The sequence below is a fragment of the Tetrao urogallus genome, assembly GCF_951394365.1.
Source record: "Tetrao urogallus genome assembly, chromosome: 5".
NCBI classification, from domain to species: Eukaryota; Metazoa; Chordata; class Aves; order Galliformes; family Phasianidae; genus Tetrao; species Tetrao urogallus.
Genome location: NC_136818.1, coordinates 13,630,445 through 13,645,346, shown reverse-complemented (window position 1 = coordinate 13,645,346; position 14,902 = coordinate 13,630,445). Strand labels below are relative to the sequence as shown.

Below are 14,902 nucleotides of genomic sequence, written 5' to 3'. Positions count from 1 at the left end.
CTGCATCATTCCAAACGGACAGAAATTCCATTTGTAATTGAATGTTAAGTTACCTGTATGGGTTCTGCCTTCAGAGCGTGTGCATTAGGAGGTAGCTCTTCAGCTCAGTGTGACATGTGGGTACCTTCACAGAAGACAAACAGCTCTGGGGCCCAGGTTGTCAGCGCAGGCTGATCTAATGCTGCTGTATTAATGCTTGCATGATTTCCAACCGCCACAGACGTTTGTTGTTTCAGCAATGGAGACTCCTGAAGTGGCTGTAAGCAGCTGCAGCGCTCTGGATGAGGAAGGGATCTGCAGCTACAGACAACACCTGTCACTGCCACAGGAGCTGCTGGCAGAAGACCAGCTCAGGAGGAAGCTGAAGTTCTTCTTCATGAACCCATGTGAAAAATTCTGGGCCCGGGGCAGAAAACCTTGGAAACTTGGGATTCAACTGCTCAAAATAGCAATGGTTACCATTCAGGTGAGTACTGTGTAAGTAGGGACTCGATCCAATGAATTCAGATGAGGGGTGCAGATGACAAAGGCTTTTCCTTGGCCAGCGTGTAGACTGAAGGACAGACTGCAGAACTGTCTTGATCACATAGATGTAGCATAGATCTCAGGATCCTGGATGACATACTTCTCAAACTACTGACTGAAAAAGATTTCCTGAGAGTGGAGATGAAAGAAACCATCTTTAAGGATTTCTTTTTTCTCCCTTTCCCCTCTGGTTGTTATCTGTCCCATTTTACAATTAGAAATAAAATTTTACGGCAAAAGAATCTAAATAAGATCTGGACTTTTCAGATAAAATAGGTAATTAAATCTTTGTGCTATTGATTTGCTAGTGCATTCCTGTGTGTCTTCAACACCCAGCTTGCCCACAGACTTCTTTAGTGTCTTTGCTGAGTTATCCTTATCAAAAACTAAATATCCAGTTTGCCCTGTGGCCATAAAGCTGATCCGTAGACTACTGGTTCAGACTTACCTCTGATGAGTTTCTTCACAATACTGCCAGACACTGGTTGTGAAACAATAGGCGCTGAAGAGAACTGTGAGCTCCTGCAAACAATAGAGCACATTCTTCTGGGAAACTTTCCCAGCCCGGATAGCAGCTAGCAGGGTTTTATGCCAATTTCATGAGCTGTTGCAGTATGTGATGACTCTGAAGTTATCCTGTTAAAGCGCCATTTTCATCTGTTGCTGTCAAGGCACCTTTTACTCAAACCCGAGAGAAAGACATTTGGTTTGTTTGTTTGTTTGTTTGTTTTGTTTGTGTTTGTTTGTTTTTGAGTTGTCCTCAATTTGCCTTTTTCTGCACTGGAGTCAGGACTTCAAAATGAAGTCTGGTTATGTCTTGTCCCACCTTTTTCTCTGAGAAATACTTAAGTTTCCTAAGGCAAATTATATTAGTGTCAGGCTGAAGTAACAAAGACATGTAACAATATATGGGTAGATTGAATTTGAGATAGTATCCTTTTCTTTGTGAAAATGCGAGTCCTTAGCCAGGAAGCTGGTCATCCTGTTGAAGGAACCATTGTTTCCTTAAAGGTTTCTTTTGACCAGCTCTGAAATGGAATAGCCTGCATGTTAGTGCCGTGTTTACCAGCATGATGAGGGTAACTAGCTGTTTTAGGACAGAATTTGTCTATTAGTGCAGAAGCCCAAATTGTCTTTGAATAGGAAATATAAATGTCTTTTTCAGCTGGTACTTTTTGGATTGAGCAATCAAATGGTGGTTGCCTTCAAAGAAGAGAACACTATTGCATTCAAACATCTCTTCTTGAAAGGGTACATGGACAGAATGGATGATACCTATGCAGTATACACACAGACAGATGTCTATGACCAAATATTCTTTGCCATCAATCAGGTAAGGATTGTCACTGCAACGAATGCAATATACACGCTCTTTACCTGGGTGCATCTTCTTCCTCTTTCATTCTGGATTGTGTCTGAGATTGAATGCATGTGCCTGTTGCTTAATGCTGGAATACTGACTTGCTTATGTAGTTGGTAGAGGGAAAGGCTGTGTCCCATCTATTGAATGAAAATTGTAATGTGATATACAAGAAGTAACACATTTTGAGTTAATGCTGTCCTGGAGACTTACTTTTCGTGAAAAGATGAGGTTGCAGACACTGCTTTTCCTATGCTGTTTATAGGACTTTATGTTGAGCTAACAAATTGGGATTGCTGAGTATTTAAGATTTTTTATTGAATGGCAGACTACTCTGCTGGATTTTCTTAAACACGAGGCTGTAGACCTCCCACTTTTTTTTTTTTCTTCTTTTTTTTCTCCTAATGGATTCAATTACAGTTTTTGGAGAGAGGGGAAAAAACAAACAAACAAACCTGTAGCCAAGAGTAAATGCTGCACACAATGTGCTGGTCACCAGACAGGCTCTGAAGAGAAATGGCTCTTTGGCACATCCATGACTTTGAGTCTTCTCTAAAAGGCAAGTGTCAGAGGCACTTGCTCAAACATAGTTGCACTTCAGTGCTTGCAGTGAACTTCAAGTCCCCATCCACAGTCAATGTACTTCAGCTCTTCAATTTTTCTTGCTGTGGGAGGCATATTTCCTTAGTGGCATTAAAGTAACATGGAGTTAAATGGAACAGGAATGAAAGACTAGGAAAAACCTGAAATGACTCAGACCTCACTGCTCTTCCTGTACCATAAGTCATTAAAAAAGATAAAAAGTTTTGCTATATTATTTGCTAAATTAGTTCTGTGGCCTTCTTCTGTATGCACTTCAACAGGCCCATGTTTCTCCTGTACTGAGGACTCCACATCTGGATATGGCTTTACTTCAGGTAAAGCCATTTTTTGAATGAACCAGTGGAGAAATCTGCTGTTTTTTCAGCAAAAGAAACAGTCTGGCTCTCGTTGCCAGAGCAATGGACTTGTGCAGACATCCCTGGAGCTGATCAATAGATTTTGTTCTCAATGAGCTGTTTGGATTTTAGCCAGAGTGCTTTGCAAATATTGAATTACATTTTCTACAAGGATTACAGGAAGAAAAATAACACACAGCAAAAAGGCATTTAGACCCAAATCCTACACTTTTTGCTTTTGTCAAATACCTTAAAGTAGATGTGTCCAACTCGTGGCCCTTGGGCAGCATGCAGCCAGGCACAGCTGGCACTTCGGCCAGCCCCTGTCCCACACCATCATGACAGAGCCACCACTCTGCAGAACCATCACTCAGCTCAAACTGAACACCAGTGCAGTATTAACCCCCTCTGGGCTAAAACTGGGTCGTAAGGAGAGCTTCAAGATTGCAAAAATTGCACAGATTTTGCTTATTTGCGACTCCATTTTCAGTCAACGTAAACATATTACACGTGAATTTTCAAATAGAATGTACAGAATTGCAATCAAAAATCTGATCATGTCTCTCTACCAGATTTTATAAGTCCTCTCTCACCAGAGAGAAATACTCCTCACTTCACAGTCACACCTCATCTATGTCATTGCTTTCTGCAGTGTGTACATTTGTGAACAACTGTGCTCAAGGATGAAGTACAGGAGTAAAATTTCATCAAAAATCTTTACTGAAGACCTTTAGAACACACTAAGAATTGCAACCACTTCCATCAAAACGGACTGATGTGTTAGTTTCACAAAAACAAGGTCCAATGTCCCGCTAGTTCTGTATTTTTATTGCTTTACTTATATACATAAACTATAGTATATATTTTGTGGGTGCTCCTCTGCAAGTAATGCTTCCTGTTTTATTATGTTGGCCCACAGTGTCAGGGACAAATTTTAGTGGGGTGGCAGTAAAGCTGAACCTTCCCACCACTATCCCATTATGTGTGGTTGCAGTGTGGCAAATGGCAGCAGAGGGGCAGTCTGACAGCATGGTGTCTGGCATGGAAGTGTGTATGAAGGAAAGCTGTGTTATTTAATTCCTCCATGCAGAAAAATGCAAGATCTTGCCCCTGGATTGGGGCAACCCTCACTACTAATACAAGCTAGAGATGAAAGGGAAATTGCAGCCCTGACGAAACAAATGTAGGGGTACTGGTGGATGGAAAGGTAGACATCAGCCAGCAATGTGCTTTGCAGCCCAAAAAGCCAACCACATCCTGGTCTGTATCAAAAGAAGCATGGCCAGCAGTGTGAGGGTGGCGATCGTTCCCTCTGATCTGTATTGCTGAGGCCTTTCCTGGAGTATTGCCTTCAGATGTGGAGTCCTCAGTACAGGAGAGACATGGACCTGTTGAAGTGCATCCAGAAGAAGGCCACAAAATAATCCCAGGGATGGAACACCTCTCCTAGAAGGACAGGTAAGAGAGCTGAAGCTGTTCAGCCTGGAGAAGAGAAGGCTGCCATGTGACCTGATAGTGGCCTTTCAGTATCTAAAGGGAAGCTATAGAAAAGAAAGGGGCAGACTCTTTAGCAGGGTCTGTGGTGGTAGAACAAGGGGAAATGGCTTCAAGCTCAGGGAGGGTAGTTTTAGGTTAGATGTGAGGAAAAAGTCTTATACAGTAAGGGTAGTGAGGTACTGGAACAAACTGTCTAGAGATGTGGTTGATGCCTCATCACTCAAGACTTTCAATGTGAGTTTGGATCAAGCTCTGGGCAGCCTGATCTAGCTGTGCATGTTCCTGTTCATTGTAGGGGATTTGGAATAGATGACCTTTAAAGCTCCCTTCCAACTCTAAGGAGTCTATAAAAAAATGTCACACATTGAACACATATGGAGACCAAACAGTGGATGTGAGCACAGTGAGGTGGTGGGTGATGCATTTCAGCAGTGGCAAAAGGAACAGTAGATCACCTCCACTGGCACAGATTTGTCTGGGTATGGCATGTGGCCTCCTTCTCATTGCTGGTGAAAATGCACAGCTAATAGTGGTGACCGTGCTGAAAGAGAGTGTTTTGTAGCTGAGAATGTGCTCTATTCCATAGTATTATTATGCTTTATTATGCTCTTTGTATCAGTTGTAGTTTGGAAATAATTAAGAGGCATTACTTTTGGATTGACCTTTGTAAATGCAGTCCTAGACAATTCCTCTTTATTCAGTGCAGCCCAGGAGAACCAACAGGTTGTACACCCATGCTTTAAAGTATATGAAGACTCAGCTGTAGTGTGACAAACATTTCTAAGTTCTTTAGATGATCTTTTAACTAAAAAGAAAGGTTATGGCATAAATCTAAACTCTTGTTATCTTTGTGTGTGTTAGTTTGTTTCCCAAGAGATCGGTAGTTCTGGTGCCATCTAACTTTGTTAATCCCTTTGTTCTGAACTTTAGTACTTACAGTTGCCCAACATTTCTGTTGGAAACCATGCTTATGAGAAGAAAGGAGCAGAAGAGACAGCTCTGGCTGTATGTCAACAGTTCTACAAGCAAGGAACCATCTGTCCTGGAAATGACACCTTTGATATAGACCCAGAGATTGTGACTGGTGATGAATCTAATCTGTTGTATTATTTCTTTGGGAGGAGGGACCCTACACTTGAAGATACATTCTTAGTGAACATCCAATATTTTATAGTTGTATCAAATGATCTGTACTGCACTTATTACTAGCCAAAACTGGTAAGAAAATGACTGTGTAACTAACCTTCCTTTCAGGGAAACAGTCCTTTATATCTACTGCATAAACAGTGATGCTGTTAGCACTATGACCTGTACAAGGCTGATTTCAGGCGCCTTCCCGGTGAATTCATGCTGAATAACTTGGCTGATGTTCAGAAAGCCAACGTATTTGTAACCGAGACTCCAAAGTGACTCATCACTTAAGTATGCTATCTTTACTGCTCTAGACAACTGCACTTCACAGCGTTGGGAGTGGGAAGGGCAGATTACAGTTAAAGAGCGTGATAACCTCCGAGATATTATTGTGAGTACTTATCCATTGCAGACTGCTTCTACATTGAGCCATTGATGTCTTTAGACAACAGAACAGTGGGAAAGCACAATTTGAATTTCACTCTGGATTTTCACAGGTAAGAAGGAGTAAATACCTCCTGCATTGATGTTTTTGTGCATTTTCTTTGCAAAAAACTAATGCGAGACCCTGTTCCAGGCTAGTGGCAGTGCAACTCATGTTCAATCTGAAGGCAATCAACCTCCAGACCGTTCGTCACCATGAGCTCCCTGACTGTTACGATTTCACCCTGACGGTACACTGATGTCTCCCCTGTGTCTTTCAGTTCAAAAATGAGAAACCATTCATGCTTATTTACTATATGCAGTCAGTGCAGATGTTTTCTGAGGAGTGCTGGGCACCATTCAGTGTCCTCAGTGGAGTCTGGATTAGTCTGCCATGAATTAGTACCCTGTAAACTACTCTCACGTGTTACTGTAGGTTTGGGCACACGTGATACAGTCCTCAGGTGCTTGTTCAGTTTACAGTTCAGTTTACAGTTTTGTAATCTAATCCCATTGAAGTATGGGAAGAACATGAACTTCTCTTCAGAGAGATGTTTCTAGGAATGTGTTGCGTTTTTATTTTTCAGACCATGGGGATGTGGGGCTGTACATAAAAGAATTCCACCTGTATTTTGGTATTTACTTAATCAAGTAATACCAGACTTGTTTTTCATTTTGTCAAGACTTGACTTGAATAAACAGGAATTACTTTAATCATAAGCAGCTTTCATAACTTCTGCCTGAGAAGAATTATTCTGAATTATTGTGCAAACTTAGCAGTACAATATACTAAATATATAATGTTTTAACAGTCACTTTTAATTAATTTTTTGTTACTACAGATAGTGTTTGATAATAAAGCCCACAGTGGAAGAATCAAAATCAGTCTAGACAATGAAATAGAGATCAGGGAATGTAAAGACTGGCATGTTTCTGGATCAAGTAAGTGATATAACTTAAATTTTCTTGCTAGTTAACCTTTATTTAAAGATGAGGCACTATTGACATACACTGTCTAATAGGTACACTCCAAATCCTGTTTGTTTGTTTGTTTTTTGGGAAGAATTGTTCTTAAACAACCGTGAAACCTTGTACCATCGATACTGTTGCACCAAAATGTTTTCATCATTCTGGTTCTGGCTGTTGAGCTTAAGCTGCTCACTGTTTACAGCAGGCTGTGAAGCATTGCTCTAGCACCAGGCAACGGAAGGACATGCGATAGTGGTGGAAAGTTGAACCTGATTCACTCTTATTTCAGGACTTAACAGCAGGCAGATAAGGAAGCACTGTTGTGCTGCTAGGAAGGGCTGCTAGAATGAAAGAGCCAGAAATACTCCTGATTGCTGCTTAAACATACTTTAGTGTGTATCTGAGTCTAACTGAGATGTGCAGCATGGTTGAGTATCTATCTTAAATAGTAGGTAATAGGAGCACCCTTTGTTGGGAGCTATTATCTCCAGTCAAAACTTTGCCAGAGATCTTTGTAAACTAATCTCTTTGAACACCAGAAGCTTTGCAGGATTTTAAATTCCACTTGTTTTTCATTGGGGCTTTTATTTATTTATTTATGATGAAAGAAGTCTATTTTTCTATTTTGTTGCTGTACCTGCATTAGGAAATTCCGTCGTCAACATCTGGTATTAAGGAAAGGAGAGTTGTTTTTTTAAGATTCTAGCTGGAATTAATTTTATGAATTCAATGAAATGCATCACAGAGGACGAAACGTGCTGTTTAAGCAAACATGCAATCTGCTAAACCATCAGCTGGCTTTGTTAGATGCCGTGTTATAAATGTACACCAGATGGCATGCTACCTCTAAGAGATTACTTGTGCAGCAGGATAAGGGTTTGATAGCAGGCCTCTATAATAATCTGCATTTGACATTGATGTAGATTGCCTCTCTGACAGTTTTCAGTATCATCTCCTGAAGTACTCTGTTCTATTTTTTGAAAGCCAAACAAAAATACAAAGGCAGTGATGTCAAATGCTGCTATTCTGAACTATGCAGAACAACCTGCAGAACCATCTTGTTTGGCACCAGTACACGTGCCAGAGACTTCTAAACAAGAAGGTGGGCTTTTTCTGGGTAGTTGGTATCTCTGTGATGTCTACTAGTGTATCAGCACCCCATTTTGGAGACTTGCTGCTGTCCATTCTTTCATCCTTAGCATTAATTTTCTTCACTTTTTTTCTAAAATGTAGGAATTCTTTTAGAATTAAAAATCAAATCCTCATACTAACTCCATCTAGATTCTGCTATGTGATAAGGATAAAAAGGAAAAAGATGTCTACCAGTAGTTTTTTGGTGCAAAAATTGTCCGTAAATGATCAAGAATTTATTTTTAGTAAAAAAAGATATGGAGAGATCATGTCTAGCTTAGTGTTGGTCATAGCTATCTGAGTAGTAGTGCAAACTAAGGACAGAAGAGCCAACTGATAGTCAAATTCTGTTCTGGAAGAGAAGATACATATTGTAGAATTCCTGAGATTGTTTTTTTATACAAACGTTTGGCTCAAAGGGCCATTCCAGTGCTTGCAAAATAGACAAGTCCTACCTCCCATTCTGCAGCATTCACACTTTGATATATGACATTTTTAAGATGGTGTCAACCTTTCCAAATTAGCTGAATAGGTATTGGCAGTGCAAGTGCACACTTGTGTGTCTCTTGAAAATGTCAGACAAGCTTTTGTGGGAAAAATGTAAGGATAAACATAGCAAACATCAAAAACTGATTGATACTTCAATACTCAAGATGAAATGCATCTGATTATATATAAATGCATGATTATATATATAAACATGTATGTTTTTGTTCCTGCAGTACAGAAGAATACGCATTACATGATGATTTTTGATGCTTTTGTCATACTCATCTGTCTGAGTTCACTGATCCTTTGCACGCGATCAGTGGTCAAAGGAATTCGGCTCCAAAGAGTGGGTATGACTCTTCCTTTGGAAAGTCTTTGTGTTTTGCATTAGTCTAATGAACTTTTCCCTCTTTTCCTTTCCACCAGGAATTTGTAAGTTTTTTCCTATATTATTACAAGAAAGAAGTATCTTACAATGATCAGATGGAATTTGTCAATGGCTGGTATATCCTCATTATGGTTAGTGATGTCCTAACTATCACTGGATCAACTCTCAAAATGGAGATACAGGCCAAGGTAAGATACTTACACTGCTGGTGGAAGCAATTTCTGTCTCACCTAGGTTTAAATCTCTGAGGTCTCTAGGCTGGCTGTACTTGATTCCAACTGGCAAAAATTTCAAAACTCTATTTTCTTGTCTGGAATTATAACTCAAGTGTACTGTTTGCAAATATCCCTATATGTTATAGTTCTAATTCTCTTTGCTCCTTTCAAGTGCTTAACTGGCATAGAGATTTTCTTCTTAAGCATCACTTTTCTGCTTTCCTAGCTTATGGTTTCCAGCATGCACCTAATACTCAGCCACAGCCTGGTTTAGCCTTCAATTTCTAAAATAAACTAACTACAGAAAATAAATAAATATGAAATGTTGGGCAACAAAAGTTGCAATATGTTACACTGAAGCACTCTAGTATTCAGATCATGCTGTTTTTTTAACTGAATCTGTATCAGACTTTGAAGCATAGCATTGCAACACAACAGACTTTGGACGGCAGTGATGAAAGGATGGAGCTGAAATCAATCTGGTGACTGCTTGATTATCACACATTGCTCTGTCTTACTTTAGGAGCTGTAAACTTAGAAGTAGAAAGGAACTAAGATGAGAGAGGTCCATGCTCACTCAGAAGAGGTCCATTCTCTCATGGAAAGGAGTGAACGCTTTTTATTCAAGTCAGCTGTCCAGATGTGAGCATTTTGGAAAAGAGCCTCAATTCAAAGTGTAGGGTAACTTGGATGAAAATGGACCAGTATGTATAGATGGAAAAAACCCAGCTAAGTGCTGATAAAATATACATGAAGCTCTGGTCAGAACTAATTAAAAGCTAATTATTCTTCGCCTTGACAACTTTCTATACCTCACAGGCCTTTGCTACATAGCAAAATCCTCCTTAGTATTTACCTGAACTCTGCTGACACTTCAAAATATATATATTATATATATTATATATATTATATATATATATATGTATATAAAATAAATATATAAAGCTTTATCTACATCCTGGAAGAGCTGTTTTTGCACTGTAGTTCTAAAATCAGGTTTACACTCAAAGTTGGGATGTGGCAGAGAGATTCCCAAGCTGGTATGGGGAATCTGCTGTTGCAGTTGCAGCAGATTGCAGCAGCAGTGTCTGCAGGTCTGGGAACAGCACAAGGTGTTTTCGGGGCCACGCAGCAGGACCTGTTGAGTTTTGCATTGAGAGGGCTTGTCTGCAGCTGCAGCTGCAGTCCAGCTGTGCTGTTAGCAAATAACGCTTAGCTCGTGGTGAGAATCTGGTTCATCGACAGTAATTTTTAAAGGCACGTGGAATGAGTAACACTTTGAAAGTTCCCTTATTTTTTGGTGACACTTCTGCTCTCTACAACATATTGCCCCAAACTCATTTCTAATGGGAGAGCTTTTTAAGGAAAACAGTTTCGTATTAGATCTTTGTAGGAATGAGAGTTGCAATTTAAAACCTGTCATTTGTTATAATACCTGATTCTTTTTTTTTTTTTTTTCCTTTAGAGTCTGACAAGTTATGACGTTTGTAGCATACTCCTAGGAACATCCACTATGCTCGTGTGGCTTGGAGTCATTCGCTACCTAGGTTTCTTTCAGAAGTATAATGTAAGGATCTCCTGAGATCTTCATGCTGTTGGTATTTATTCTGTTTGCTGCTATAAGACAACATGAAGAAATGCTTGGTTGAATTCTTAATGTTTGCATTGCTTTCTGCAGCTTCTCATTCTAACGCTGCGAGCAGCATTACCCAACGTCATGAGGTTCTGCTGCTGTGCTGCTATGATCTATCTAGGCTATTGTTTCTGTGGATGGATTGTACTGGGGCCATACCATGTGAAGGTAACATGCTCAAGATTAAAAATACAATGTGAATAATAGAATAGACTCTAAATAAATAAGAGTTTACTGCTGTTATCCTCTAAGTTTCCATGTCAAGACTTCCCTTAATACAAAAATCATTCATCTTCAACATGATGCTACTGTTTGGGCAGCCTGACTGTCACAACATGGTCAGACTTCCCTCTGGTTGTGAAAGCTCTGAGTCAGGAGTGGAAGCTGCTGTGACTTTCAGTCATATGGTGGGAGTCCTGCGTGGCATTTTGAGAAACCATTTTGATCTCACAGAGCACTGTTATCAGACTAAAGCTTTGGAGATATTATCCTTTTTTAAGGTGAAATTGGCTTACAAATAGGAAGAGTTTACAAAAGAATGAATTGATTGCTTCTGTGTATAGGAAGGACCAACTGCTCATTCCATAAGTGCATTCCGGCTAGCACTACGTGTTGTCATGCTCTGGGTGTACAAAATGTTCAGAGGAGCCAGTCCACAGCCATATATCTATCTCCTCCAGGCTATATACAGTCTAGGGCCCCAAATAAAGTGTCAACTGTGGATGTCCTTGTCTTTTTCCAGTTCCGTTCTCTGAATGTGGTTTCTGAATGCCTCTTTTCGTTGATAAACGGAGATGACATGTTTGCCACTTTTGCAAAAATGCAGCAGAAAAGTTACTTGGTTTGGTTATTCAGTAGAATCTACCTCTACTCCTTCATCAGTCTGTTCATCTACATGGTGCTAAGTCTCTTCATTGCACTCATTACGGATACATATGAAACTATCAAGGTAAGCATGAACTCTTAAAATTTATTTGCAATAAAAAAGACAAGATTGGTGCTATCCAGACTCTCATCCCCCTTGATATTTTGGCTTGCTGTGCAAGCCAGTTTTATGAACGAATGTAAAAGCTATTTTTGAGGGCATGGAGTGATTGCAAGAGATTTTTACTTTGGTTTTCTTATAAGCCTATCTGAGTTCCTCTCCTAATGGATGCTTATTATCAACTGAAAAGTAGAAATTTCATATTCAGTTCTCTGAATCTTCTAATTTCATGCTTGAATAATACCTGAAAAGTGGTCAGGGGAGGCAAGTCTTATTTTATGCTCTTATTGTATTGCTTTAGGCTATTCTGTGCTTTAGCCTTGTTAAAGGTTTAACTAACTATCAATTTTTAGCACTACCAACAAGATGGCTTTCCAGAGACAGAACTTCAGAGATTTATATCACAGTGCAAAGACTTACCAAACTCTGGAAGGTACAGATTAGAAGAGGAAAGTTCTATATCTCTCTTCTGCTGTTGTAATGGTAAGTACCTATTTTAAAATTATACATTAATATATACGCAAATGCAACACACCACAGAATATCCCTGGTGCAGTGTTTATGAAGCATAGTTGATTTGGGGGGGGCAAGGAAAAAAATAAAACACTGCAATAATAAGGAACTATTTACTCAATAATGAATGCTTTATAATGAAACACTGGAGTGAAAAGTCTGTCACTGTTGCCACTGCTAAAACACACCACCCACTGCATCACTGTGCTCACACCTGCTGTTTGGTCCCCATAAACATTCAGCAAGCATCAAGAAATGTCAATGGGTGCCATTTTTTTCCACATGGAGGATTTCAGTGACACACCTTTGCTTCGTACAGGCTTCCATGTCAGTTGCCCTCTGCTGCCATCTATCACACAGAAACAAAATGTAACAGCATATTGGTGGGAAGGTTCAACTATTACTGTCATCCCGCCAACATCCAACTGACATTGTGGGCCAACATAATAAAACAGGAGGCATTACTTTCAGAGCAGCCCTTGTAAATACACACAGTAACTTGGGAACCCCGTATGTGTCATGTGCAAATATTAATTCTTTCTGTACCAACAGTCTGGACTTACTGAACTCATTCTTTGTTCTCTTATCCACTTTTTAATTATACTTTACCCAGAGGTTTGTAAATTTAGATGGTAGCAGGCCAGAAACTTTTGGAAAAAATCAGCTTGAAAAGACTTTAAAATGGCACACAGCTTAAGTATCATTATCACAGCTCTTAGAGAAGGACCGCCTAACTTCCACTATGGAGTTAGCTTCAGTTACTTAACACTTTGTTTCTTCAGAACTACCAATTGCAGGATATGTGGTTTATATTTAACCCAGCTGGCTGCAGCTCTGAGCCTTGCTTGCAGAAGGGCCCCTTGGTGTGGGAGCCTTAAACACTTGCAGCTTCCTAAAAAGATCCAAGACTCCTTGTTATCTCCTTGTTATGGGCTTTTCTGAGGGTGATGTGTTGTTAATTGTATCTATGAAGGAGAGGAGATGGGGGCACGTTTTTGAGCCAGGACAGAGCAGAGCCTGCAGCAACACTGCCGAGAGCTGAGAGCCCTTGTTCTTGACCAGTTACCTTACTTGGGATGAAAGCGTAGGATGAAGTGGAGCAGGCCTTCTTGCTCCTGGGTAAAGGGCACTGATATTAATATTTCCTTTTCTGTCACACCTCTCCGTGTGGTCAGGCAAGAAACAACACGAGGCAGGGATCAGGACTCTAGAAGAGCATTTGAAAGTTAAAACCTGATTGTTCTCAAGCAATTTGTTCTTCAGGAGGACTGGGTAGCCCACAAAACCCTGGATGCAAATGGAGCTGCAGGCATCAAAGTACCTGGCTTTGGACCCTTATTTCCTAACTGATCATTTAATTATTTTATTTTGGTGGCAAATGTGATCTGTCTGTGTTCCTCATGCTATGCACATCAGTGCTCCAAACTGCTTATATCTGGAAGTAGCATGATTCTGTCCTTGGAAGCTAGACCAGGGACTGACGTCACGGTTGCCTAGAATTAGTGGACGTTGCTCCTTCAGCTCAGTTTTGTGTCCTAGCTTTACTTTGAAACAACGATCTGTGGGAACAAACAAGTATCTCAAGTGGTAAAGGTGATACAGCTTCTGTTCCTTCAATAGTCATGTGGCCCTGCAATACACATGGGGCTCCTCCAAAGTCTTTCACATGTTAAAAATGTTTTAAGATGGTTAATGGTAGTTTCATACCACCAGATACCTAATTAGATAGTTCAGATGCATTTTCAAGGCTTCCTGTACAATTTAACTATTATTTTGGTGTGTGCACCTGACGTTTTTTCCCCTTCTCCTGCACAGGTCCTAGTGAACATATCTGATGGTCTGTGGGAGCATACCATGGAGGCTCTGAAGCAGCGCACGTTGCAGGAAGTGGGTAGTTTAGAGCTGGTGGAAAATCTTACACCCTAAGTCTAAATGCTTTTCCCCAAAACCAGTGTAAACCTGTGGCAAAAGCTTGTGATATACTTGCAGCTTTTCTGGTCAGGCGCTCTCACTTCTAGCTCAGGTTTGTTTGTTTTTTAGCTTTGTTCTATTTGTTTCCTCAGTTAAAATTTTCTAGAATGCAAAGGGCATTAACAAGCTGTCTGTGTTCAGACTTGGCTAGACTAAATGGGTAGACTAGGAAGGCAGTAACTTTCAACACAAAGAAATAGTATCAGGCAACAGTGACTTCGAGCATCAAGCTAGCCCTCAGTACTAAAGGCATTCTCTCTCATGCATTGAGTGAATTAAAGCAGTCTGGTGCCCTCAAGCAGTTTTCTATATCTGTAATACTCAAGAAAAAAAAAAAATTAAATCTATGACATTTGGTGAAACTTGTTTCTGGAGACAGTGGGTTGATGTACAAGCCATTCAAATATGGTTCTGAGCATCAACCAAACATTTGTATGAGGAGAAGCACCATGTGAGGAACATGGCAGTCTCCTCTCAGAGAGGTGAGGACATGAAAGGCTGGAAATGAAGTCGGAGGGGTGAGGTGAGTGGAGAGATGTGGATGTCCCACATCCAGCCCCAGCCAAGGGTCCCTTACAGCATTCTGCTGAGCAGTGTGCTGATCTTACATTTTTTAAGGAATAGTCAGGCAGAAGAACTTTTAAAGTATTTATTTTTAAGTAGAGAACTTCCTTTAGTGTACCAGTCTATAAACCTGGACTAAGGTAAAGACATAGACTCTGAGAGTCATCTCA

General features: G+C 40.2%; 1 protein-coding gene across 1 annotated transcript; it reads left to right on the top strand.

Annotated features, from left to right (window-relative positions):
• Nucleotides 1-238: 238 nt before the first annotated feature.
• Nucleotides 239-13,290, top strand: MCOLN3 (mucolipin TRP cation channel 3; the record flags this gene model as incomplete). Its single annotated transcript, XM_079536467.1, is given in 15 exon segments — nt 239-466; nt 1,691-1,858; nt 5,251-5,404; nt 5,864-5,948; nt 6,029-6,125; nt 6,717-6,816; nt 8,697-8,809; nt 8,890-9,039; nt 10,532-10,633; nt 10,745-10,867; nt 11,442-11,648; nt 12,038-12,167; nt 13,171-13,193; nt 13,197-13,250; nt 13,252-13,290. Coding segments are annotated over 15 exon segments (1,773 nt in total).
• Nucleotides 13,291-14,902: the final 1,612 nt, after the last annotated feature.